At 50.1% G+C, this 26,373-nt stretch overlaps 2 protein-coding genes across 3 annotated transcripts in view; one reads left to right on the plus strand and one right to left on the minus strand.

Moving 5' to 3' along the window:
• Positions 1 to 535: 535 nt before the first annotated feature.
• The window catches only part of ACSF2 (acyl-CoA synthetase family member 2), a 36,943-nt gene continuing 11,105 nt past the window's right edge, over positions 536 to 26,373 (minus strand). For both annotated transcript variants that reach the window (XM_027654602.1, XM_027654601.1), the window contains exons 5-16: positions 26,005 to 26,123; positions 25,619 to 25,781; positions 25,094 to 25,189; positions 24,029 to 24,177; positions 23,307 to 23,398; positions 22,076 to 22,152; positions 3,306 to 3,413; positions 3,034 to 3,185; positions 2,459 to 2,600; positions 1,082 to 1,192; positions 840 to 908; positions 536 to 745 (exon numbers count right to left, since the gene is read on the minus strand). In XM_027654602.1, the coding sequence (XP_027510403.1) occupies positions 695 to 745; positions 840 to 908; positions 1,082 to 1,192; positions 2,459 to 2,600; positions 3,034 to 3,185; positions 3,306 to 3,413; positions 22,076 to 22,152; positions 23,307 to 23,398; positions 24,029 to 24,177; positions 25,094 to 25,189; positions 25,619 to 25,781; positions 26,005 to 26,123 (1,329 nt within the window). In that variant the 3' untranslated portion in view covers positions 536 to 694. The remainder of the gene's footprint in view (positions 746 to 839; positions 909 to 1,081; positions 1,193 to 2,458; positions 2,601 to 3,033; positions 3,186 to 3,305; positions 3,414 to 22,075; positions 22,153 to 23,306; positions 23,399 to 24,028; positions 24,178 to 25,093; positions 25,190 to 25,618; positions 25,782 to 26,004; positions 26,124 to 26,373) is intronic.
• Positions 12,510 to 17,509, plus strand: CHAD (chondroadherin). The gene is made up of 3 exons (XM_027654603.1): positions 12,510 to 13,304; positions 17,025 to 17,188; positions 17,368 to 17,509. Exons 1-3 carry the CDS (start codon positions 12,525 to 12,527, stop codon positions 17,507 to 17,509), a joined length of 1,086 nt encoding a protein of 361 aa, XP_027510404.1. The 5' UTR covers positions 12,510 to 12,524.

Raw genomic sequence — 26,373 nt, forward strand, 5'->3', positions numbered from 1 at the left:
ACTCCCGTAAAATGCTGTCCCAGGTGTGCTGTGCTTCGCACTGCCGACAGGACAGGAATTTTGGTATTTCTGCAAAAACCTTACTGTCTGTCTTGCCCAAAACAACAAAATAAACCATGCCAAGTCTACTTTGGAGAACTTTTTGGGGGGGACCTGGGGGAGGTGTGGGAACAGGATAAGCTTTTCCAGCCAGCTTTAGGGAGCCCCTTCCCATGCAAAGTTTCATTCTCTGAACCCCCTGCCCCTCATTTCAAGTTCAGTAGCTGTTATATGACCCAGGAGTCTCACAACACCCAAGCAGAGAAGGCATCACCTACCCTGGGAAGCCAGACCAGGGTGTTAGGACTGAAAAAATGTCAGTGAAATACCTACTAGCATCTGTTCAACTCCTCTGAAACGGCTGCAGCCAAACTGCTCAGAGACACACAAGATTTTTAAATCTTCATAAGGTCTTTCAGTAACTGGACAGAATTCCAGAATTAAGCATCCCTTCCTCACACCACAGTATTTGTCCTGGCAAAGAAACAAACCCAACTGGGAAAAAAAGGCGCTCTGTTTTATTGACTAAAAGTGCCATCAGCCTGATGTCAGGGAGAGAAGGTCTCCACTGCGTAGCAGGCACAGGTGAAAAGCAGACTGAGAGCTGCTGGTCCTCCAGTTGATTTATCCCAGATTTTGCTCTGCCTTCCCAATCTCAGAGCTGAAGGAGCTTCTCCATCTGCTCCCTCAACTTGTATTTCTGAATCTGGAATAAAGTGCAGAGAGGAGGAGGAAGAGAGACTCAGGCAGCAGCTGGGACAGGAGGCCAGAGCTCCTCCCCTGCCCCCGTCCCCTCTTACCTTGCCTGAGACAGTGAGTGGGTACTGGCTCACAAACACAAAATAACGTGGGATCTTGAAATGGGAAATCTGGGAAGACAAAAACAATGGCTACACAACCCCCCAGGAAGAGCACAGCCAGCCCAGCTGGCACTGCCAGGGCTGGGTCCACCAATGCTCTAAATCCATGGGTTTTCATCTGCCAGTCCCCAGCAGCCACTGGGTGTACTGGTCTGTCAGGGAACTGAGAATGGGAGACCCACCTTCCCTTTGCAGAAAGCCTTCATCTCTTCCTCAGTGCAGTCCTGCCCAGCCCTCAGTCGGATGCAGGCACAGACCTCTTCTCCCATCCTCGGATCCTTCACACCAACCACCTGGTTGGGACAGATGGACAGTGTGACCCCTGGGGACAACCCTGTTCTCTGGCAGGGTCCATGTGCTGGCCCACACCACTGGATGCTGGAATCATGGTGTGGGGCTGTGTAAAGGCAGTTTAAGCTGCTTGACCATCCCACTGGGGCTTTCTACACAACATTGAACCCTCCTGGAAGGAGTTCCCAACCATTTGCCAGAGGAAAGGTGGCAGAGCAAGCTGAGCACCTGGATGCCAGCACCTTCCTCCTCTGGTTTTGCAAAGTGACTGGAGCGGGGGCTGAGTCAGACCAGACCAGCTCATCGTGCTATGACACGGACCTGTTGTCCCTCTGCTTCCCGAAAAATGGGGCAAGAGGTTTCACAACCAACGGAGAGACTTGGTAGACTGCCATGAGTGCTTTGGGATCTCCAGATGGAGTGGAAGGGGAGGGATGAAGTCGAATTAAAGGATTATTTGAAACCCTTATAGTCTGAGATCTTAGTGGACCCCCGCCCGTGATACCAGGAGATGGGCTTCCCAAGCCTGAGCTCTCTCCAAAGTTTGCTCACAGTATTCCACAACAATACTACTGTCATTCCCCGCCTTGAACTGGTATCTCAAAATCCTAGAGACACGTCGATCCTTTTGAGTCCAGAGCAGTAACAGAAAGCCCTAGAAACCACATAAACAGGGCTGGTTTGCAACCCATCTGCACTGGGACTGTTCCAAGGAGAGATGCTTGCCTGGCACAGGCACAACACTGACTAAATAACCAGTTTATTTATGGGGAAACTTGTCTGGCACAAAACCTGGAGGAGAACAATCCCAGCAGACTGGGAGCAGCTGCTCAGTGCTGCAAATCATTGCTGTCTTGAGAAGGGGTGAAACAAAGTCTCACTCCTCATCTCCAGGGACTCATTGGAGCACTCTTTTTGGATGTCAGAGTTGAGTAATTACTAGTAAAAACTGTCCTTCCAGACTGCTTTCCAAATAAGAATTTCAGAGAGAGCTAAGTGGACAGGCAGTTTAAAACTGAAGAATGACAGGCTTGCAGATGTGCAGCTGATGCACGAGGGGATTGCTCAAATTGATGTGCCCCACTTCAGGAGCTCTGCCTGCCCCTCCCATGCCATGAGCCTCTCTCTCCTCCTTGCCAACCAATATTACACGGCAGCTGATGCTGAAAACGGGAAGACAACCAGGTCCCAGGCAGCAATCCGAGAATCTCTGTGTACAGGTTTCCCAAAAAACAGCTGCTCACCTATGTCACCTCCCTCCCACTCACCTGGGCCTCCTCAACCTTGGGATGGGTGTGGAGAAACTGCTCAAGTTCTGCTGGGTAGATGTTCTCTCCACCACGAATAATCATGTCCTTGCAGCGGCCTATAATTTTGCAGTAGCCGTGCTCATCCAGGCTCCCGAGATCCCTGCAATGACACCATTCTCCAAATCCTGTCCCAGCTGGGTGGAAGAATGGCTGATGCTCCCACCCAGTCAGGTTATCCAGAGGGTAAAGGCTGAGGAGCCACCTGAACACACGACAGAGATCAGACTCCTACTTCAGCCACTGGCAGCATCCAGTGGATCAGGGTTTAGGGGGGAGGCAATTCTTGCCCCTGCACTGTACCCCCACAGTCCCTCCATCCACCAGTGGCCAAATGATGATCCCCTTCTCCAGGGACACTCAGCACCAAGGGCTCTGTGCTAAAAGCTGTTCTGAAGTGTCACAGATAGATCAGAGGGTTAAATTAGGTCAGTTTTCCTTGCTTTGGAAATCCCAGCCAAGCACTCCGATACACACCCATGCATCCCTTTCCAGTGTGGAGAGTCTGGGAGGAGTGGGGCTGTTCCCAGACTCACCCTGTCTTGTACCACCTCTCAGCAGTGATCACTTCACTTGTCTTGGCAGAGTCATTCCAGTAGCCCAACATGACGCAGTAGCCGCGGATCTGAAGCTCCCCTGGCGTGTTCAGAGGCACAGACTTCCCTGTTTCTGGATCCTCAATTTTTGCCTGAAAGAGAAGAAGGGCTTAGTCAGAGCCCAGCGTGGTGGCATGTCCCAGCTCCTGCACCAGACAGGGAGGTCTGCTGCAGGCAGAGGAGCTGGAGTGGGTGGAGAGGGTCATAGTCACCTCTGTGTGGGGGAAGATGTATCCCACTGTCTCGGTTCTCCGGTCCATGCTGTCATTGGGGAACCCCATGAAGGTGACAGGGCTGTTTTCTGTGGTCCCATAAGCAACCTGCAATCACAGGAAGGGAAATGTATCTCAAGGGGAAAGGGGACCACACAGCTCCAGGCACAGGAAGGAAAAAGCCAGTGATGACTGCAGGGTAGAGTGGGGTGGGAGGAGTCACAAGTCCTTCAGGTCACAGGCAAGCCCTGCTCTCCTGGCTGTGGATGGGACTCCACAGACACTCCTGCCAGAGAGTCTTGGAGAAATAGGAGCTAAAGCAGCACTGCACCTGCCCATTGCACCTCCATGGCAGTGCTCCAGACCCAACCACACTTGGAGTGTCATGTACTTTAGACACCTCAACTACTATTCTTGGAGGAGTTCTCCCTCCTCTTTTTTAACCCTTGTTTCTCCAAGCCCTGTCCTGTTGACTCCACACCATCTCTGCCAGCCCCTGACTTTGCCTTGGTGCCCTTGCAGCCATGGTGCTGCATTCACCTTGCATCTTCTACAGCTCAGGGCACATAGGACATCACTTTGGAAAAACCCTGAGGCCAGCAGCAGGCTCCTGTGGGAGACGGCTCATCCCACAGCTCAGCTGCTTGCTCCAGATCCTTTTGTGCAGACATCAGCCCCTCTAACCCTCATAAGGGCATCACGAGGCTGCACAGTGCTCAGCACAGCTGCCCTTACACACCAAAAGCCTCACAGCAGGACAAAAGCTTCTCACTGCTAAACCTCCCTCACCGCTAATCCCAACGGCAGGCTCCGAGTCACCTCAGCTGAAGGTCACTTCTCCTCAGAGGAAAATTCCAGTGCTTTATGCCCAGCTCAGTGGCCCGCTGAGACAGCAGGAGCCGTGCAGGAGGTGCTCTGGGCAGTTCTGAGCTGCACCAACAGCACCATCGCTGGGATTGCTGCTTCATCTCCAGCTCTCAGGAGCTGCTTTTCTGCAGTGGGACACTCTGGAGCACTGCTCTGGTGTCTCTAACCTGCTCACTGGGTTGTGTGCCTTCAGGCAGGGTGACACCACTGATGTCACCCCACTAATGTCACCAGTAGCTGCTTTGCTGGGAGAGCGAGGTTGGGAAAGGGCTGATGCAGGAAGCATTTGCTCTTTTCTCCTCCACATCTCCAGACTGACCTGTGAGCAGCTCTGACCTGTTGAATCACAAGGCCCAACCATATTCCTACAGCCTTGGCACCTAGATCTTGTCAATTCCTTCCAAGCAAACGCCTGGGCATGCCAGCATGGTTATGGCTTCTGCATGGTGCTCACCAAGCTCCAGGCACTGAGCCCCAAATTAACAAGGGGCTTTGCAAAGGACTATGATGAAGCATTTGAACAAGCATGGAAATATCCTGAATGAGCTGAACATAACACTGGTATAATGTACAGCCCTGTGTAACAACACTGGAGCACTTGGCACTTTCCATGGCTCAGGACTGCTGAAGGATCTCACGGTGAGCACAGTTTGTCACAACGGTTGATGCTCTTGTTGACTGCACCCTGGTCAGCGTGAATTCAAGCTGGAGCCTGCTCTTAGCCAGGAATCTGGGGGAGAACATCCCCAGGATGCTGCAGGGACCATCTGGTGCAAACTGCTCTGCTAGGAGCCTGGCAGCCCCCAGGGAGCGACTGTGAATAGGCTTCTCCTACCAGACACAAGGATATCTTCCCAGTCGGGTGGAAACCCACAGCGTCTCATGCTCAGACAGGATTTCTCTCCCACCCACTAATACGAGTCCTGTGGCTGGATCAAATGACTGACGAGACACAAATCCAAGACCTTAAACACTTATTAAAAATCCCAGCGCCTTTGTTTTTTTGTTTTACTCTGCTGGATGAATTGCAGTGTTGGTCCCAGGATCCCAGCCAAGCCCTGAGTCAACCCTTGCTGCCTCTCCGGGTCGCTCCAGCAGTTTAATTGGACACAGGAGCAGGCAGCTCCCTGGTAGGATGATGCTGCAAGTGCCATGGCTCACCAGGTTCCTCCAGATGCCTGGCACTGTGCCGTGCATGCCTAGCACCGGCTGTCACTGCCTTGGCTTATGGCTTGTCCCCATAAACACCCTCATGCCGTCAGGAATGGGATTCCTGATCGGCCCAGAGGGCAACGTGGGTCTGAACCTCCAGCCCCAATCTGCTGCCCCATCCCTGCCTTCCCCTGCCTGCATCAGCACCCTATTCTGCAGCCAGATGTTGCTCCAGATCTTTCCAAGATGTTATTTCTCTCCTGAGATGGTTTTCCCCAGCTGTATGGAGGCTGGAGCAAACTCTTGTGCCAGCACTGCTGTCCTTCCCGACCCTTATCTGACACGTGGAGCATCCTCCATCATCTCCGTTGTCAGCACCAGATGGAACAGCACTTCCACAAAACCCCACGTACCAATTTAAACTTGGAGATATCCATGAAGATTCCTAGGTTTCATGACCCAAAGGGACACTTAGCATCATCTAGCCTTGTCATCGGTGCAATTCAGTCCAGAAAACCTCACCCAATAATTTCAGCATCAGCTCCATAATTTCCACTGGAGCTGTATCTAGTGTCAAAGCAAAGCTTCCCAGAGGCAAGGGTCCAGCTCAGACCCTTGGCTTCCTGAGGAGCTACAAGAGTATAGAATATAATTAACTGTAAAGACCTTTTTTACTGTAGGACCACAAGTGACCTCCCACTACCCAGATCAGTCCTGCCTTCAGTCATGACAAGGACAGCTCCAAAACAAACGGCTGCCTAACTTGCTCCTACCAACAAGAGATTCATTCTTTGTGAATCCTAAGCCTCTGTCTAAACCAGGAATAAAAAGAACATCTTAGCAGGACTGTGTTTTTTGAGGCACATTTCACAAACATTTCCTGCCAGTGCTGTTTAAACACTGGCCACTGCGGAACAGGCAAAACAGCCTGAAGAGGGAAGCGTCTGAAAATTAAAAATAAAGTGAAAACAATCAGACTCCAGTCTCTTTAGTAAACATTTGGGAGGCAGGCTGATCTGGTGGGGACAGTGGGGAATCTGAAGATCCTGGGTTTTTCCCAACTGTGCCGCTTATTTACTGCATAATTTGGAACAAGCCACATTAGCCTTCTGCTCCTTGGTTTTCTCCTGCATTCAACAGCCATAAAAACACCCACTTCCCTCTGTGTTCAGCTGCTGCTGAAAGGCTGTGATGAAAAGGCTGGATCTGGTACTACCAGTACCCAGAGTGGGGTTATCCCAGCAGAAGGTCAGGGGTACAGGAGGGCATGAGGTCCTCGGAGGACACTCACCCCTGGACCTGAGAGATGCTCAGGGAGGATCTTCATGTCCCTCGTCACCACCCTCTGGTTGTGCCATGCTGGAGGATGGTGATGGCAGGGCTTGAACTGCCAAACTAAAACCTACAGAAACTGAGTTTTGCTGGAGACAATATTGGCCTTGGAAAAAAGCAGCAAATTGACCGTGAAATAATAGGGATTTTCAGACTTCAAAGAGGGCGTAATGAACAACAGAAAGCGGGCTGGCAACCCAAGAGATGTGCTCAGGGACCTTGAAGAGGCCCTTTGAACCCCTCTCAGTGTGGATGGATCTAATTATCCCTAAACCCGTGCTGAGTGCGTGTCTGTCTCGGATATCTCCACCAAAGTCAGGCCCAGCCCTTCCCATCACAGCCAGCTCCAAATTGTTCTTAACTGAGCCACGACCTTTCCTCACTCAGCTGCTCACTACCAAGATCACCCTAAACTCTGCTGTCCTCTGGGCACACATGTCTCCTCGCTTTGGAGATATCCCACCATCCCAAATTGTATTGGAATATTCCTGAACCTTCAGGTCAACTTTGCTGCTGCACAAAACAAAGTCTGATCGCATCCAGCCTGTGTCACACCGAGATTTCATTTCCTTCCCCAGCAACAGTACCATCTTTGTGTCAAAAACGTCAGGACACAAACAAGTAGGTCTTGTAGGACAAACCTCCAACGGTGGCCACCCTGTTGGCATCTCTCCCCATGCAGAGAACTGCCAGACAGTCCCAGTTTGGATGGGGCTTAAAGGAGTTCCCAAAAATACCAGGTGCCCAAAGCACCCTCTTTGTGCTGTGGCACACAATGGCTTTACCCCAGGAGGAGACCACTGCGAAAAGGACGACTCAGCTTGCCCAGGCTGAGATTTGCCACTGGGAATGAACCTCCTGTTATTGCCCAGTGAGGACAAGCTGCTCCTCATGGTCTGGAGTTAAAGCTCCCTCTCTTCCCAGCAGAAGCCTTGAGTGAGGCTTGCAAGTATTTCCCCCATCCTGCCAGCGTTGCAGAAGTGCTGCCCAGTGGTGACCAGCAAAGGCATGAGCAGTTGCTTACTGGTTTATCCACAGCGTGATAAAAGATCTTTGCTGTGGAATTAACTCCATCCTTCCTGGCACTAGTGCCAATGCATTTGGGAAAAGTGGAATTAAAGGGAAAAAGTGAGAGGAAATGGGCAGAGAAAAAGTGTCTTGTGAAGGGAGAAAACCACCATTTTGGGGGTACCTGAATGCTCAAAGCTGTCAGAGAAGGAAACTTAGCAAAAATCTAGGGTCAATCCCTATGGATTTGGAGAGCTCAGCTCCCACCAGACATGGCTTGAAGCCCAGGATCTTGTTGCCTCCATGCCGCATTTTCAATGTCCTCACAACCCATTCTCACAGCTTCTGCACCTACTGAAACCACCTACTCACCAGGTCCTCCCCAAAATCGAGGTGGGGTGGGATGGGGAGGCCATGGACAAGTGGGGAAATTGTCACCATGTGGAGCCCATTTTCCATTTTGTGAATAGGTGGGACTCATGGCTCAGGATCATTTGGGAAAGCCAGAAATCTTTGATGGATGTTCTACAAGGGAAGAAGGCTCCGCTCTCCTTCAGAGCCTGCGAGATCTGCAGAGAGGACAAGAGCCCTGGCCAGAGCAGTGGGATGCTAGGGAATGCCTGGTGCCTTGCAGGGTGAACACAGCAGGGCTGGGAGAGCTTCGCAGGAGAGGCCAAGAGCATCACTCAGCAGCTGCTGGGATCAGCAGAAGGGAAGGCTGGGTGGACATTACAGGGAGCCAAACTGGCAACAGATTGATGGGTGGAGGCCATGCTACAGTGGAAGAAAACCATCAGAAGGAAGGAGGTGGACCCACCACCACCTCGTCCAGCTCAAAAAGCAGCCTGGGCCCCCACACTGCAGTGACAGAGACCCTTCAAGCACATCAAATAGAAACGGTATCTTGAATCTGAACTCAGAGCCCCAGATGCCACTGTCACTGATGGGACCTTCAAGTACTGCCAGGAAGAGGGGGAAACACAGAGACCCTCTGGGGCCTCCCCACTGCCCACCCACCACTGCTCCTCAAACACTGCCTGGAATGTGCTCTGTGCTTGGGACAAACCCCTGGGACACTGCGGAGCTTGTGTCTTCTCCCACCCCACTCCCTCCCCAGCACCCAGTGCCAGGCAGAGGCTCCACAAGGGCTGGGGCACCCCATGACACCCCCCAAAGCTGCCTGAGCCCTCACCTCCAGCCAAAACCAAGAAAGGCTTCACCCCAAGGCCAGCTACACTGGTGTCACTTCAAGAAGGTGACTGATAGTGTGCACTGACACACAAAACCAGATATGGAACCCCTAAAAGCTATGGAATCAGGCTGAAAAGAGAATGGAATATTTTAACATGGAGCTATCTTGATACGCCAGAACTGTTAGAACTAACAAAAATAAAGATTAGACATGGAAAAGACCATCTCCAATGCTGCGTCAAAACAGCTCAGACCAGCAGCACCAAAGAAACATCCCAAACCTGTATTTATACTGTTTCAAAAACTGTATTTATTTGCTTATCCCACAATGCCTTCAAGAAGGAGAGGAGGGGAGTCCGGCATCTGCAAATCACCAGGAATGTTTGCAGAACTGTTAATCAATTAAGAAAGAGGGGACGGCAGGATAATCCTGCCTCTTCTGCGATGTCCTCGCAGTGCCAGTCCCGGGGGACGTGCAAGGTCGGGGCTGGCCAGGACCCAGCTCCCTGTGGTCTCCCACCGCAGCCCAGGAACACGGACACTGCTCCATTGTCACCTCCAGACTGTGAGCCACCCACGAGTGGGACCCAGGCAGGCTTTTGAGGATCACTGGATGTTTGCTGGCCAGTCGAGGGCTGCAAAACCCGGTGTGGGAAGACCAGAGCCGTCCAGAGAGCAGCTCAAAACACAAACAGCCGGGAGGGAGCCCAGGGGCGAGGTGCCAGCGCTGCGGCAGATGCCAGCCAGCTCCCACCACAGGAATGTGCTCACCAAGGCTTGGAAATAAAATATCAGGGGAAAGAACTTCCTTTTATTCACCATTTGTGCCTGGAGAAACGAAGCTGAGGAACAGACGCCTTTTCCCTGCTGCCACCCCACCGTGGCACCAAAAATAACCCAGCATCCACATAACCTCTGCTGCAGGCATGGGGCTGGAGGGAGTCCTGGGGCAGGGACAGCTTCCCACCTCATACCAGCATGATGGCAGCTAATTCCCAGATTTTCATGAGGAAGCTACAGGTCTCACTGGTGTTCACAGCACATGCATCCCTGCAGGGAGAGGAGAGTGTCCCTGCTCCCCACAATTTGCAGCCTCAGCCAGTAAACAGATAAGGGTTGAAGAAAGGGAATTTTATCCTCAGAGGAAGAAAGAAGAGAAGGAGGCTTGAGCAGTTTAACTTCTGAAAAAGGTCTTGTTCCAGAAATACACGTGGGTAAGGATGTATTTATGGATGGGCTTTTCAAGGCCCTCACCAACTTTTTGTTCCAATCTGACCCACACTGGTCAGATTTCTGGCCAAAATCTCTGGAGAAGTAGTAAGCTGTTAGCTGGCGTTTTTTGCAAGGGGATGAGAAAACCAAGTACCAGACACTCAGGGAGGGAGCACAGATACACTTCCCAGATTCAGTGCTCAGCAGAAACAGGGTGGGTTTTAAATTTCACCCATCAGTTGCTCCTGCACAGAACCGCTGGTATGTAACCACGGGAATTGTTCATCAAATGATTACAGGTAAAACTAGGGGGGTTGAACCTGCTCAGAGAAAAAAAATAAAATCAATCAGTGGATATAAGATGATTCCTTAAAGGTGAATTTTTTCCTCTTCCAATCATTCACCCAGCTCCCTGCCTGAGTTTTATGAGCAGCACACACTCAGGGGCACTTTTAGTCATAGGATCATGGAACAGCAAACTGGAGAGACAAAGAAGGAAAACATAGAGGGCTCTGTCTACCTCCTCTTTCTCTGTCTCAAAGGTCCTGACCAAGACACTCAAAGAGCTCCTCCAGAGACCAAAGCATGTGTGTGATCATTGTGGTGCCTATTGAATCAGGCACAAGACAAAATACTGCTGTTTTTACCACAGAGGTTTAAGTCCTACAGTAACCAGGAGGTCCCTCCAGCAGGAACCTGGAGCTCCTATGGTCAGACTATCTCTCTGGAGATGGCAGGCTCTTGGTGCTGAGGTTTGCTGCTCAACATTGCACCCCAGAGCTGACATGGCCTGGTTTGCACCAAGGTTCCACATTACATCATCGTTTGGCCAACACCATCAGTCCCACAGGCTCACCAGAACCACAATCACACCCCAGAAGCCCATTTTCTCCCCCAAATTAGTCCTGCAATGAAAACACAGCTCAGACTGACAGCTGCTGACCAGAGCAGGGCTGCCAGGCAGTTTGCATAACACGGTCCGGAGCATGCTCGGCGGTGCTGGCTAATTCCTCACTGCAACAATGGAAAAACCCAGAAATCTTGGTGAATAAGCCAGTCTGTGTCCTAAGTCAGCCCTTGGATTTCCTCCCTTTCTTGAGCCTGTCTCGCCTCTGCACAGGCTCCGCTGGGGCTCTGCAGCCAGCCTCAGGAGCAGAAATCTCAACAAGCTCACAGTTATGTGCTCGGCTCTCAGCTGCCTGCTGCAGCCAGGAACTGGCTGGAAATCAGTTCAAAATGTTCCAGTTCCAAACCCCACCCCACAGCCCCTGGATCTCTCTCTTCACACTCACAGCAGCAGGCGCTAGAGCTTTTAACTACTTTGCTTTAGCCTTCTCCATTGGGAGAGCAGAGGACATCCCCTGCGCTGTTAATTCATCTTTGCCACTGCTACCCCAAGACAGAAGCCAAGACAAATCCCAGTCCCAGCTCCAGCAGTGATTTCTTTGCTCTGCCAGCTCTCCATCCCTTTACCAATGCCCACACCTTTCCCTGTCCACAGCTCTGCCTTGAGAGCCACAGGCGTTACCACCCACCTCATCTAAGCCAGGTACGCAGCAGGACACCCCTGCATGGCATTTCAGACCCACCAGCCATTGTCACACCACTTCCCTGCCGGCTCTGCTGCTGCCCCATCCCTTGTTGGAAGGCATCAGCCACTCACACAGGTGTCCTGATTGTGACCATGGTTGTGTCACGCTCAACTGCTCACAAGACACAGTAGAAATTAAGACTGTCTCTGTGGTCCCTTTCTTGGCCAACTCCTCAGTGCAGTCTTCAACCACAATTTTGCATTACAAGAGCAACTGCAGCACTGTTGGCCTTTGGCATGACCCCATATCACTCTCATCTTCTCCCATCCCTGGAAAACTCCTTTTGAATCAGTGAGACAAGACCCCCCCACACCAAAACCCTTCCTCTGTGAGAACAGGCCAAGGTGCTTCTCCCCAAACCAGCTGAGGCTAAACAGAACTCAGGAGCCTGCTGAAAGCTCCAGCACGAGGTGGCTGTGGAACACAGCAGTGCTCCCTCCTATGCTGTTCAACCAAAACAGGTTGTTGTCCACCCACTGCTGAAACTGGACCCCGCTTGGCTCAGCAGGGACCAGGGAAGCTCCCCACTGAGCAGGTCTGCTTTGGTTCTTCCTGACTATTTGCCTCCCATTTTCCTCCAGAGAGGAAAACTACCTCTGCACATCGCTCAGCAGCAGGGCCAGGCAGGGCCATGGACACTCCTTTGCCTGGTGCCAAGGGGTTAAGCTCACAGTAAGTTCCCAAAGCCAGTTGCTTCCAACTGGCTGCTGCCTGCGGTTTGTGGGAAGGGATTTTGCTTTTTAATAACATTATAAATAGGGCTGTGTTCAGTATGCTGCAAACCCAGTTACTCTCTCTCTCTCTCCCACCCATCTCCCTCCTCCTCCTGCTCCTCTTCCCACCACACTTAATTCCAGATCTGACCATGAATGGGTCAGGCTTCTTCCTCGGTGTCCTCAGCCTACTGGCATGTCTTGCCCCCACCACGCAGGCATGTCCCCCGAGCTGCCACTGCCATGGGGGAGACCTGCAGCACGTCATCTGCGACAATGTGGGGTTGAAGAAGATCCCCAAAGTGCCTGAGCAAACACGTCTTCTCAACCTGCAGAAGAACAACTTCCCCGTCCTGCCGACCAATGGCTTCCGTGACATGAAGAAGTTGGTGTCCCTGCACCTCCAGAGCTCACGGATCAAGGAGATCTCAACTGGAGCCTTCCGGGGGCTCAAGAGCCTGGTCTACCTCTATCTCACCGACAACCAGATCAGTGTCATAAAGCCAGGAGCCTTCGATGACCTCTCTGATCTCACCTACCTGTACCTGGACAAGAACAAGATCCCAGACCTACCCAAAGGGCTCCTCTCCCCTCTTGTCAACCTCTTCATCCTGCACTTAGGCAGCAATAAAATCCGGGAGCTGAAACCAGGGGTCTTCAATGGGGCTAAAGACCTGCGCTGGCTCTTCCTCTCTGACAACTCCCTCACCAACCTCCTACCTGGGGCCATGGAGGATGTAGAAAACCTTGCTGTCCTCCACCTGGACAAGAACCAGCTGAGCAGCTACCCTGTGAATGCAATGAGTAAGCTGAGAGTGCTGGAGGAACTGAAACTTTCTCATAACCCAATTGAGGTCATCCCTGACAACGCCTTCCAGTCCTTCGGGCGATACCTGCAGACACTCAACCTGGACAACATGAAACTGAAGAAGGTGAGTCCTTTCTCTTTCCATTTGCTCCAGATAAGAAACATGGGGCTTGGTTTTCTTCCCCTTTGCAAAGCCCTCTATTTGCTGTCCCTTCCATGCAGAGGAGAGGGGAGATGCAGGTCTGCAGGCTCTGCAGGCAGCGAGGCTCTGGCCAGCTGACAACACCCTGACATGGCTCTAGCAAGGAATGAGAGTACTCCACCCTTCTGTTGAGTTATTTTATGTAAAACCAAATTATCTGGAGCTGATTAAACCCCTTGGAAAGGCAGTGCATTCCCTCCCAGGCTGGAGGTGACACAAGACATTGACAAAGGCATTTGGGATGCTCCAGGACAATGAGCAACATTCCATCCTCCCAGAAACAAGGTGTGAGATGAGAGGTGAACATCTGCCTTGTACTGGAGGGACTGGAGGGCACTGCCTCCTTGCAGAGCTGAACTGCTCTGCCTCCTTTGCTCAGCCCCAGTCCCTGCTGTAGGCTGGGAGGGGGAGACTCCTCAGATGGGCCATGAACAGCCACGGCTTCTTACCCACACCCTGCAGGCAGGTAGACATAGGGACCTTCACCTTCACCTCCCCCCTGCCTCCCAACCTGACACGTTATAAAGAAAGGTTTGTTTATTGATGCTCTCTCAAAAGGAACTCTCGCAGCATCTTACAAAGGGGCCCTGTTCCCACTGGAGAGGAGGAGGGATGTTCAGGTATCCCGAATGGCAAAACAACCCCCTTCTTTTTCTGTGAGAACGCGGGATCCATAGGCAGGAACATCACACTCACGGAATCACTGGTGTTAGGACCTCTGAAATGCCAGGCAGTGCAGGAACAGAACCCAGCACCAGCACAAGAGGGGCAGCACCTTGATGCAGCCTGATGTCCCAGGTGAATCCCCCATGACTGGAAAGAGAGGGCGGAGCAGAACAGTTTTCCCTGGGATGATGCTTTGCCAGGAAGCCCAAAGACAAAGAGCATCCAGGCAGGCTGGGACTTCGTGGCAAAGCAACACCCACCACATGCAGGGAGGTGTGATGAAAAAGAGAATTTCTTAGCAACAAAGAGCAACTCAGAACATCTCACAGAGACAAGCAGATCACAGGAAAGGTACCAGGAATGCAGCACACCACAATTTTCAAGGGGATATAACATCCCCAAAACCTCAAAAACTGGCATTACAGCTTGCCCAGGTGGAGAAGAACACTACCTAACCAGCTTGTCCACTAAGCTAAGCCCTTGTCCACTCTCAGCATTAACCTCTACAGGATGGGACTGAGCAAACACTTGAAAACAATCTACTGACCTCACTAGGCAAGACCTTAGATGTGCCGTCACAGCACATTTGTAGACTCAGTTCTAAGGCACTTTCAATCAAATTTTACAGCTTACATGTTGTACCAGATGTAGAGATGTCAGAATCCCAAGTTACACACTGAAGAAATTAGACTAACCCACGATGCTGGGATGCTCTCGTGTCCTCAGATTGACCAAAGAGCAAAGGTTAAAAATTCTAGCCAGAAAAAAAGACTTTGTTTTTTAGTGACCACCTGTGGAGAGGATCTTTAAAGACTCTTCTGCAGCCAGTGGCTCCTTTCCTCCCACACAGCCCAACAGGACACCAGTTTACAGGATCAGCACTGACAGGGGTGGCTTCTGCAGCTTTAAGGCTTGCGAAAACAAAGCTCCCAGTTCAGCATTGTCTCTTCAAATCCTCAAAGGCCTCATACCCAAATGGCCCACACATGAACTTTGCACTGCTAAGAAACATCTAATCACACAGGCCCCGTGATCTAGGAAATCACCACCGAATACTCTGAGTGCTGCTGGCACTTGACTGCAGCTCTTTCTCCTTCACAAACATACTGTCCTCAGCTGCTCCCTGCATGGCTGCAAGATTTTTGAGCTGATCAAGTGTAAAACCCTTCCACATAAATCTATCCCAGCCTAAATGGCACTTGAGCAGAAGGAAGGGGGGGCCCTCAGGCTCCAGCACAGAGCTCCCCCTCCCCACTGGCATCAAGGACACACACCAGTCCCCCACAGGGCTGCACCACACAGGCCAGGACCCATTATGTACCTCAACATGAGACCAGGCAATGCAGTTCCTGGAAGCTTTACATACACCCATCTTTGCATATTTAGTGTAAAATAAATTAACAGCAGCAATCCTCCGTGTAAATAAGGGGAAAATCACCCATTTCTTCACAAAGACACGCTCTGGCAGGCAGCAAGGCAGCTGTTAGCAGCAGATGCAAACTCTTCTCAGGGGGCTTGGAGAGGCATGAGCAGCTGAGACAGTAACACCACTGTCCAAACCTACTGCCCCGCTGCACGGCGTGCCAGCATCCGTCTGAGCAGCTCCACTATCAGCACAGTAAAACCTCCCAAGGTCAGCTCAGCTTTGGACTGCACAGGCCAGCACCACTGACTGTTCAACAGCTACAGGGATCTGGGAGTCTCTTAGCTAAGCTCTAATCCCATCCAGCATTGCTTAATTTGGAAGATGACAAAAGTTCACAGCTTAAAATAGTGCATTTCCTCTGTCAAGCTTTTCAGCTCAGAGAGCATGAACACACTCTGATGGTCCATCTGAAGTGCAAGCTTCTGGTCAGAAATGGGAGCACAGATCCTTGGCTGGGGCGCTTCAGGTAGACCTAGGGAGTCTCCTCTCCAACCTTCAGAGAAAGCTTTCCCCTCACTTTGAGAAGTGTTTTGTTTTGTCATACCAACAAGACCTTTGTGCTTTGTCAGTGATCCCCTCTCCAATCCATCACCGCCAAGGAAGTTTGTGTTGAGGGGTTTGCTTTCAAGAACTTTCCAACCTGAGTAACCATGGGCTGAAAGATGCCAGGGATGAGGCCTCAGGGAAAAAAGGACAGGGCTGCAGAGCCAGGTCCACAGCCTCCCTCTGCTTTTTGGCAGGTTTTTAAAAGGAGGTTCTACCTTAAAGCCTCTCCAATAACCAAAAAAAAAAAAAAAAAAGACAAATCTTGCAGCAGCCCCTGCAAAAAAACAACTGGAAATGGGAAAAAATGGAGGAGGCTGAGGTGCTGGAAACCTGCCTGTATATCTACACTGCTCAGATGCCAAGTGTAACTTTCCACTCCGAGCCCCTGGGCACTGCCAAAGTCTACAGCCCCTTCAGACGCCACAAACACCCCCTCCTTAAGTCGCTCCAGGACAGGCAAGGCAACAGGCATTGGGAGGACTTCCAGCCTTGGAAAGGAATTCACCCAGAAAATATCTTCATTTAACATGGTTCAAAAATAAAAAGGGCTGCCAGACTTCACTTTATTTAGTGATGTGGCTGCACAGACAATCCCACATGGATTTGGGATGTAGCTCTCTTTGTAGGAGACTCCATCCTCCTTGAGCCCACCAGCCTGTTGCCTCTCTTAGGTGGACAGGGCTTCCAGCAAGCCAGGACCTTCTCTTGCTCTCTCCATGCTTCATAGTATCACAGAATGGCTTGGGCTGGAAAGGACCTTAAAGATCATCTCTTTCCAACCCCCTGCCATGGGCAGGGACACCTTCTACTAGAGAAGGTTGCTCCAAGCCCTGTCCAACCTGTCCTTGAACACTTCCAGGGATGGGGCATTCACAACTTCTCTGGGCAACCTGTGCCAGGGCCTGATGTTCATGCCACTAAAAGCCTTGAAGAGAGGTGCTCAGGTTTGAAGTCCCCACCCCCAGCTCCTCCTCGTTCCTCTCCAGAAAACCTCTGTGCTTCAGTTTGCAGACAACGCGTTCTCCGGCGTGACCGTGCTGAAGGCAGCCCACCTGGAGAACAACCGGCTCACCCAGCTGCCCCGAAACTTCCCCTTCGACAAAATGGAGACGCTGACCCTCTCCAGGAACTCCTGGCACTGCAACTGCCAGCTGGCAAACCTGCGCAAGTACGGCACCGCGCGCCCCGTCCCTCCCTGGGCTCCCCTTGGGGGTGGGCACCCCCCGGGCTGTGCCAGGCAAGAAGAGGCTGCTCCCATGCTCGGCAGCTCTCTCCTCAGCTTACCCTCTGATGTCCATGGTTTGTGCCTCTTGTAAGCTCCGGGTTTTCCCCCTCCCCGTGTCCCAGGTGGCTGAAGGGGAATCGCACCCGCGTCGAGGATACCTGCTCCACGCCCTCACAGTACCGGGGACAGTCCATCAGGGACACCCCCGCCCTCCGCACCTGCAAGCTGCCCACCAAGAGGTCCAGGAAGGGAAGCCGCCATTGAACACGTAAGATGGTTCCCTTTTAAGATGATTCCCTTTTAATCACACCTGCAGCAAACCCTGATGCCACAAAAGGCGCTGGGAGTTCTGTCTCTGACTTAAATGACACCAGGTTACACTCGCGACAGCTCATCCATTCCCCCACTGATGCCTCCATCTCCTGGCAATGCTGAGCTCCATGAGCTCCCAGAGCAGAGAACCTGCCTGGAGCATCAGGGATGGAGTCAACTCCGTAAAGCAAACATGGGGATAAAGACAGGCCTGGGGTGGAAAGTAAGGGCAAAGCATGTAAACAAATATAAAACAGAGAAGCAAGGACTCTGAAAATATACACAGAACAGCAATCAGCTTTGAAATCTTCAGAGCTCTTATTGCAACGTGTGAAAAATCAAATCTCATTTTGCAGTACTTATCGTACTTTAGGAAAACAAAAAAAAGCCCTATATTGTAACAAGGTTTAAGCCTCAGTCATGCCTCAGGAACCATGGTGATATGCACCCTGTACAATGCAATAATGCCCCATACTGAGTCAAGATGTAATTGTTGGGCAATAGGGATAAGCATGATATATCAAAACAAGGGTGGACTTAGCCCACCCTTACCCTGAGCTGGGATCACACAGGTTTTGGTTTTCCAACGAACTGGAAATGCTCAGCCCTTTGCCCTAGTAAAGGTCCTCCAGGTCTGGTGTGAAATCCAGGGCAGGGCATTGCTGGGAAATCTGGCCCCAGGCTGCCAAGCCCAAAGGAAAATAGATACCTTCCACAAGGAGCAGTTTTTGATCCAGCTCTTGCCTTTCAGCAAATACAATTCCCATCCAAGACAGTCAGGTATTTAAAAACAAGGGCTGATGCCTTCAAATGAGTATCCCAGCAGAGGGAGGTTTGAGACAGCAAATATTCTTTGGTAAGGTGTCCTGGGCCAGAAGGTGAGTCAGAGACAGGGCTGCCTTTCCCTCCAGCAATGAGCTTGCTGACAGCCACCAATCCAAACACCGATCCCACAAACACCTTCCACAGCTGGAAACTACCAAGAGTATTAAATTCAGCCCACAGAGGAGCAAAAAAGCCACAACTGTCATCACTCCATCCCAAGTATTTTAATTTTTCCCATCCTGGGAATAGGTCTGAAGCTTGTACAGATTCCAGAGGACCTTGAATGAGCCTGGAAGTTTGTAAGCTCTTAGGAAAGGGAACTCTGATCATTTGTTAAGTGATTCTGCACTGTGCCCTTTCAGAACAGAAAGGACAAGGCAGAAACCCTAAGCCCAGTTATGGCCATTTGGTTCCCAGTTCACTAAGGATATGCACAACAGGATGGAGAAAGGAAATTTATGACCAAAATGTCAGGGATTATGCCAGCTGTTCTGTGCCTTTCTAAACTGGTTATTTCTCTTGTAGCGCCAGAGGTTTTATGGATTAGAGATGGAAATACCAGTCATTCCATACAGGGCGGGTAAAGTTCTGCTCTAAAGACGGAAAAACTTCAGTTTTCTAAACCACAATACTTAAATATTTTTTATTTACAGGTCTGACCCTTCTTAACCTTCTTTTCTCCCTGCCTGAGCTCAATCCCAGTTCACTCCTCCATGATGAGAGTAAGAAAGCCATGAAACAACAAAAAACCACCAATAATGCCTGTTTTTTTTCTGTAGTACCTTTCATCCAGCTCCCTCAAACAGGTTTACAAGTGTTAATGAAATAGAAAACTACTTGTTCCAGCCTTGCAGAAGACAAAGCTCAGTGCCTTCGGGTGTCAGTGCCAAAATGCAGGTATACAAACCCACTCCAGCATGGTGAGCATGAAGTTTAAGGAATATGAAGTACCTCTGACTTCATCTTGCACCTCTTGAGAGCCAGGCAGCTTTCTGTCAGCCACAGGGGGTCTGCATTTCAGGGATCAGCAGTGACTGAGGTCACTGACCACATCTGAGATGAAAAGCTGCTTGATAGTTTCTAAAATTCTACCCGCCCTGGATTTTCAGAACTGGGGCACCAAAATAATTCACTACTCTTGAAAATTTTGCTCTGGGTTTTACTTTACCAAGAAAGTGCTCCTTGACCATCAACACTTTGGGTAAGATACTTAGGAGTCACACAGCAAGCTGGCAGAAGAGCTCAGAGACAGGACTAACCCATCTTCTCCACTGTGGAAACCTGCAACAGCTCCTTTACCCCCAGCTCCTCACTTTCAAGGATGGGCTTCATTCGCTGATTTAAAAATAAACAGACAAATGCCACGAGTTTATTGCTGTGCTTGAAAAATCTCCTTAAAGATGTGGCCTTCTCTCTTTTTTCACCCTAGCAGGCCCCGGTATGGCCCGTCCTGGTGACCGGTCACTTCAACCATCAGAAAACTACTGACTTCCGAGTCCTTCCTTGAGCTTCTCCTACCTGTCAGGAAACATTTCTGACATATCCAAACACCTCCAGCCTCCTCCGACTCCCCGCTTCTCTGCTGATCGCAGGATGGAATCCACCTTTTCAATCTTTTCCGACATCTTATGTATTTTAAAAGAGGCGTTTTTAAAAACTAAACTATGCATGACCATACTAAGACAAGCTAACCTAGATCCTGCCGGTAAAACACAGTCATCTCTCCCAGAGGAAACACGTCCCACGTCCCCCATCAACCAGTTGGTTGCTGTCTCTCCCATTCCAGCGGAGTGGAAGCAAGTGGGAAGGTAGGAGCATCCCTCCCCCAGCTGCTTGATCAGGAAAATCGGTCCCAACCCACGCAAAGAGACTCCTCTGCCTTCCCACGGAGGGGATCCCTGCAGGCCAGGGCTGAGGAGACAGTGAAGCAGTGACCAAGAACCAGAGGCCCTGAGGCCGAGCTGCCTTCCACACCAAAAGGCAAAAATCTCCCTAAGTTGGCCAGAAATCCTTTAGGGGAAGCAGTACTGGGAATCCCCAAAACTGGAACCATCTGAAGACTGGATTCCCTCCCACTCTGTGGGGTCTACCAAGATGTACATCCAAGAGGAGAAGGTATGCACCGTGCAGTTGGCTCAGGCACCCCTCCTCTCCTCCCTGCCCATACCCCAGAGGATCTAGCAGGACACCAGGATGACTGTGGTTTATTGTCATGGCTATTACAACACCACAGTTTCAATTTAACTACGTTTTTTTAATCCTAAAGAGTTATATAAATATATGTATATTTATTCCTCTGTAACTGAGTGTAAATGACCTTTAAGAGGGTGAAAACTCCTCTGTCTCCTATATAGAAATCAAATTGTATATTTTCTTATGTACAACTTCTGTATAAAGCTCTTGCTGCAAAGATGAAGTCAACAAGTCTCTCTGTGTCTGCCTGAGGGCTGGAGGGATCAGGAGTAACATGAGACCAGTGGCACAAATATAGACTTAATCCTCTTTATCCCATGGGCAGAACAACTGTTTGGGAGGGTTTTATTATTTCTCCCTCTACAAAACAGGAACATGTGACACCTAATGAGTCCTGGGCATTTGCAGTAATGCCTGAAAATATTTTGTGAGGCCAAACTCAAGCTTATTATAAAAATAGGTAGCTGTCACCTGACAGAGTTCAAACAACAGCACCAGGGTTGCCCCTGGTGTTATCAGATTGGCATTAAGAGCATCATATCCAGGAAAAAACCCTGGCTGCCTCCGAGGCGGCTCCAGGACAGATGCCCTGGATTCCCCTGGTCCATGGCAGGACACACAGTTGTCCCTGTAAAACCCTGGTGCAGTTTGGGTCTGCCAAGAACAACATGCCTAATCTGACTCCCAGCCCCACGTGTTTGTCCATCACATCAGCCTGCTTCCTCAGCCTTCAGAAGCAGTGTGGTACTGAACTAACTTCCTTTAGAGTAAAACAAAAACAAAGAAAATCCTTTTTTGGCTCAGCCATTCACCTGCAGATGGCAGAACTTGCCTAGGAAATGTGTCACCTGGAATGCCACCAGCCCCCTCGCTGGTGGCCCGTTCCCCTCCACGTGCAGGACGCGCTGATGCTCTTGCACAGGCCCAGGGTGTCAGGACATGCAGTGGAGCAGAAGAACGTGGCCCAACACGTGCTGCCCTTCTGGCAACACACCACCTGGTGCTGTGCATGTGGATGGCACCATTCCCATGATCCAACCACAAAAAACAAGCAACAAGGTTTTGCGTCCACTTGCAGCCCGGGATGGTGAAACCAACTCGACAGCCCCCACAGCAAGAGGAACACGTGCACCCACCCACACCAACACAAACCAGCAATGCCTCTTCCATCACCATCCTTGCAGTGTGGACAACAGAATGTTTATAAAAGTTTTGAAATGCACCAGCAGAATTTCAGTTCATGGCCCTGAATGCAATGTCTCCTCCTCTTACAAAGCTTTCTCCCCAGATCCCCAAGAGCAACCAAGTAGAACCCCCCTTCTGCCTCCCAGCCCCTCTGCACCTTCTCTCCTCAGCCTGGCCTCGCATCCAGGGTCCCATCATGCTGATCCCAGAAACTTTGGTACCACCAGGTACAACTGTGGTCCAGATACACCCAAAACTGGGGTCTCACCATGACAAACACGCGTTGTAGGTCTGGTTACAGCAGCCACAACTCACCACGAGATTTGGCATGTTCATCTTGGTCATAATTGTCTTCATGATCTCAGGGGGAACAGGAGAACCTGCAATGATTCCTGGAAGAAAGAGGAAAAGACCTTGGAAACTATCTATTTATTCCCAGGAGCAGTCCCTCAAATGGTTCTGCACTCCCAGAGTTCAATGCTGGCAAGATCTCTGGGATACAATGGCTCATGTCAAAATACTGTCTATATTTATAGTTACTTTGTTTCATTGTTATTTATAGTTATTCTAGAAGTAAAGGCTGCAGCAAGGCCAGTTTGCCTGAATGAATTAAGGGTTGGCAGAGTTCACTCATTCAGAAGATAAACTCTATAGCACAAACCTAGTCCAAGCTGCAGTTACCAAAAAAAGGAAGGATTCAGACGAGAAAGAGACGCAGATTTTTAGCAGGACAAACACTCCCATCAATCCTCACCATAAACCCAAAAACCTTTCCTCCTGCCTTGCACAGAGCAGCCCTTTTGGGAGAGGGCAGATCCCACTGCCACCTGTTTCATCCTAGGATGACGGAGCAGAAGAGAGGAGTAATATATGGGCTTTTCTGGGGAACAGGGTCAGACAGGATCATTTTTCACATAGCAGAGATGATTAGGTAACTGCTTAAATATTTCTTTATGCTCCAGCACCATCTTCTCTCTGTGCTGTTACTGCCTCAAAAAGGGCTGTGGTCTCCCTGTTTGAGCTCAGCTATTTTCAAGGTTGGCTGCAACAAGAAAGGAAGCTCCAGCATAGGGTATCACACCCTCCCCAGTACTTGGATCAATGACTTCAGAAACTGGCAGGAAACTTTAGGTCAGAGAGAGAAATCCCAGCGTGGCTCTGCTTTAGGGACTGCACCACCTTGAAGCACAGAAAGCATCTGCTGCCACACGGTGGTGGCTGGTGAGATGGGAGCTGAGGAAAATCAGTCTGATACCTGAGGAAAATCAGTCTGAATTCCTGATACCTCCCCTTGCAGCTAAAACAGAAAGGTCCTTTTCTAGGACTGCCTTAAGATGAGAGAAGAGTCCTAAAATACATAATGATCTAAGGATTCCCCAGGGAAAGGAAATGTAGCATCAAATTAACAGGGGAAACACAAGGCTCGCACAACTAAACTCTTCCCACCAGAAGAGCCATTTGCTCACAAAACTTAACGCAGCCTCCCAGCAGGGAACCAGGAATATCCTGTTTCTCAGGATTTTTCCATGTGGGTTCTGAGCCTTACCTCCCTGGAGAGATGACAGGTCGTAGGAGTCAAAGTCTGGCTGGGAGAGCATGTCTATGAACATGGTCGGTGTGCCGAGGAGGAAGGAGCATCTTGAGGAACAGGGGGGGAAAAAAAGGCAAAGCTGCAGAGCCAGAACTGGGGGCAGCACCAGTTCAGCACCCATCCCATCCCACCCCTCACACAGGGGAGCAGAGCAGCAGCATGGAGGCAGGCACAGCAGATGTGCTACTCATCAGCACACAGAGATAGATAGATAGATAGATAGATAGATAGATAGATAGATAGATAGATAGATAGATAGATAGATATAAATATATAAACATAGACATATATGCATGTATGATGCAGACACAGCAACAGCTCTTTTGTTTCACAAGTTACACTTGAGGAACAACCTGGAAACACAACTGAGCTGGACTTAGAGAAGAAGGGCAGGTGTGTGAAAACACACCAGCCACAGCAAACCAAGACACCACTACGCTTTCCAGCCAAAGCCATGTGGATCCTTTAATTTTGGGAGAAGTGTGACACACTCCCAAGCACAGCTGGAAAGGCAGATTTTGGCTCCTGAAGTGACTGCACAAGTATGTGCACCAGCAAACCCGACTCGCCCACCATTGGAAGGAAGGGCGTGAGCAATGTCCTGGCAGGTGAGGTGAGGGAAGAAGCACAGCCACAGCCATGAACTGCTCTGTAACAAGACACAAACGAGCTCTCACTTCTCTCGAGACACGGCCTCCAGCGCAGCCTTCCCCTCGAAGCTGGGAGACGAGAAGATGCAGCAGGACCCGTGCAGGGCCATCACCATGCAGCCTCCCACCGACGCCAGGCAGTGATAGAGGGGTGCAGGGAGGCAGAAGCGATGGTCCTGGGATCAGCCAGAGACAAAAGTGAGGAGAAGAGACATCCCCCCCAGCCCATGTCCAGCCCATCTCACTGCTGAAGAGCAAAGATCTGAGCAGAGAGACTTTTTTTCCTGATCTGCCTGTTGGAAATCTGACATTCAGCTGTGTTCCTGTTAGGTGGGAACACGACTCTCACACCTCCTGTCTTTAATAAAAATCACCTTGGGAAGTTTTCTAATGTCAAAATTTAATTCTGTAATTCTGCAATTTTTATTTTTTTCTTTGCTGGACTCTTTAGTCTGTTATTGCTTACACATTATATGCCAAAAGAGAAGAGTGGGAGTGCTGTGACAGGCATGAAATATTCAGGACTTGGCACATCCTATTAATTTTTTTTTTTTTTTTTAAACACCAAAGACTCTGAAGACTGATTGAAACAACTTATCTATTTTCTGGATCAAAGCTGATATGTTAGAAATAAATAATTCAGAACTTCAAAAGAAAATATTTGCCTTTAACAATTTTTAAAAGAAACTACAAATAGAGAGGTCGTACCCTGATAAGATTTATGAGACTGTAAACATGACATTAAATGAAGTCATGTAAATTAAAACCTCATTCAACAGAATTCAAAGCTAACACTTAGTCTTGTAATTATTTGAAATAAGTATTCACCAAAACGAAAAGTGAATAATTTCATGATTTTTCCCCCACAAAATGATAGCTCTTTTTTTTCCCCCAAAAAAACCTTCACATGAAACTGAAATGAATCATCAATGAACTCCATTGAAATGCAAAATGCTGTGCATTAATATCCCTCAATGTCATTTGCAGCAAAACATCCTGCCCTGTCTCTGAGCAAGCACCAACACTCTCCACACATGTGGTCTCTCTGGGGCAGTGGAGACCACCCCAAACTGTGCTCCCACCAAAACCCACCTGCTGTGCGATCCCCAGCCTCAGACCGATCAGATGGGCATTGTTCACAATGTTCCTGTGGGAGAGGGTGGCTCCTTTGGGGCTTCCCGTTGTGCCCTGGAAGACACAGGGCATTATGCAGTGATGACACCTTTTCTGAGGACGAGCTACGTGTGCTCTGCAGAGATTTCCCAGGAAGACCCTGGGGTGATCTTGCACTTCATTCTCCAATCAGACATGGAAGACTGGTTTTTCTTCTTTAAAGGAACCTGAATCCCGAACCACACCAAAAAACAACCAAACTTCAGCTGGACAGAATTCACCTGACACCCTCTCATCTCCATCAGCCTTGACAGAGGACTGAGCAGCAAGAATGGAAGAAGTAAGGGGAAATGCTTCCAGCTTCTTCTTCCATCCTACAGCAGAAGCTGGAAGCTTGTTTTCAGAGAGCAGAAGGCAAAGGAAATGGGATGCTCGGCTCCACACACATCTTTCCCCATGTCCCCAGCAAGAAACTCAACCACATGGAGCAGGCAGGGCACCTACTGAAGTGAACTGGATGTTGATGGGGTCATTGCAGGACAGGGTCTGCTCCACTGCTCTTAGCTGCTTCACCTGGCTGCTGTCCCCAGCCTGCATCACTTCATCCATGTGGAAGGTGCCAGGCAGCTTGGAGTCCAACATGATAACAATGGATAAGTCAGGTAGCCTGGTAGAGAGAAAAACAGCATCAGCAATAACAGAACAAGGAGAAAACTGCCCACACAGGTGCACACTGCTCAGGGCAAACCTCCAGGCCAGCCTAACTTCTCTTCAGATGAGACCAATTACAGGTCCTCCTTCCACCAAAGCCTGTGTTGTGCAGCTGAGGGGACACAAGGCAGGACACGGCTGTGGGGTCAGTGAAAAAACACCAGATGTTCCTAACTCACCTTTTGCTCTTTATTCCCCCTGGACTGGATTTTTCTATCTCAGGACATGACTGCTTCAGAATATCATAGTATTTCTGTGTTTTAAATTGCATGGGGAACACCAGTGCCTTACAGCCAACCTGTGGAGGGAGACAGAAACTCATGAGAAGTCACGTTGGGTTGATGGTCAAGACACAGTAAAGAGCAGCCACCACCAACACAGGAACCACAGGTTGCTTCACTGAGGACAAAAGCAAATGTCTGTGCATTCAATTCTGTGCCCAGCACGGGCAGGGCAAGGTGCTGCCATGGCACATCCAGCACTCCAAGCCTGGATCCAGGTGTGCAGCCAGTGCTTTGCTCCTCCTCAGTGCTGGGATCAGGATGGGC

This window comes from Corapipo altera, unplaced genomic scaffold (genome assembly GCF_003945725.1).
Source record: "Corapipo altera isolate COAL_440 unplaced genomic scaffold, ASM394572v1 343, whole genome shotgun sequence".
NCBI lineage: Eukaryota > Metazoa > Chordata > Aves > Passeriformes > Pipridae > Corapipo > Corapipo altera.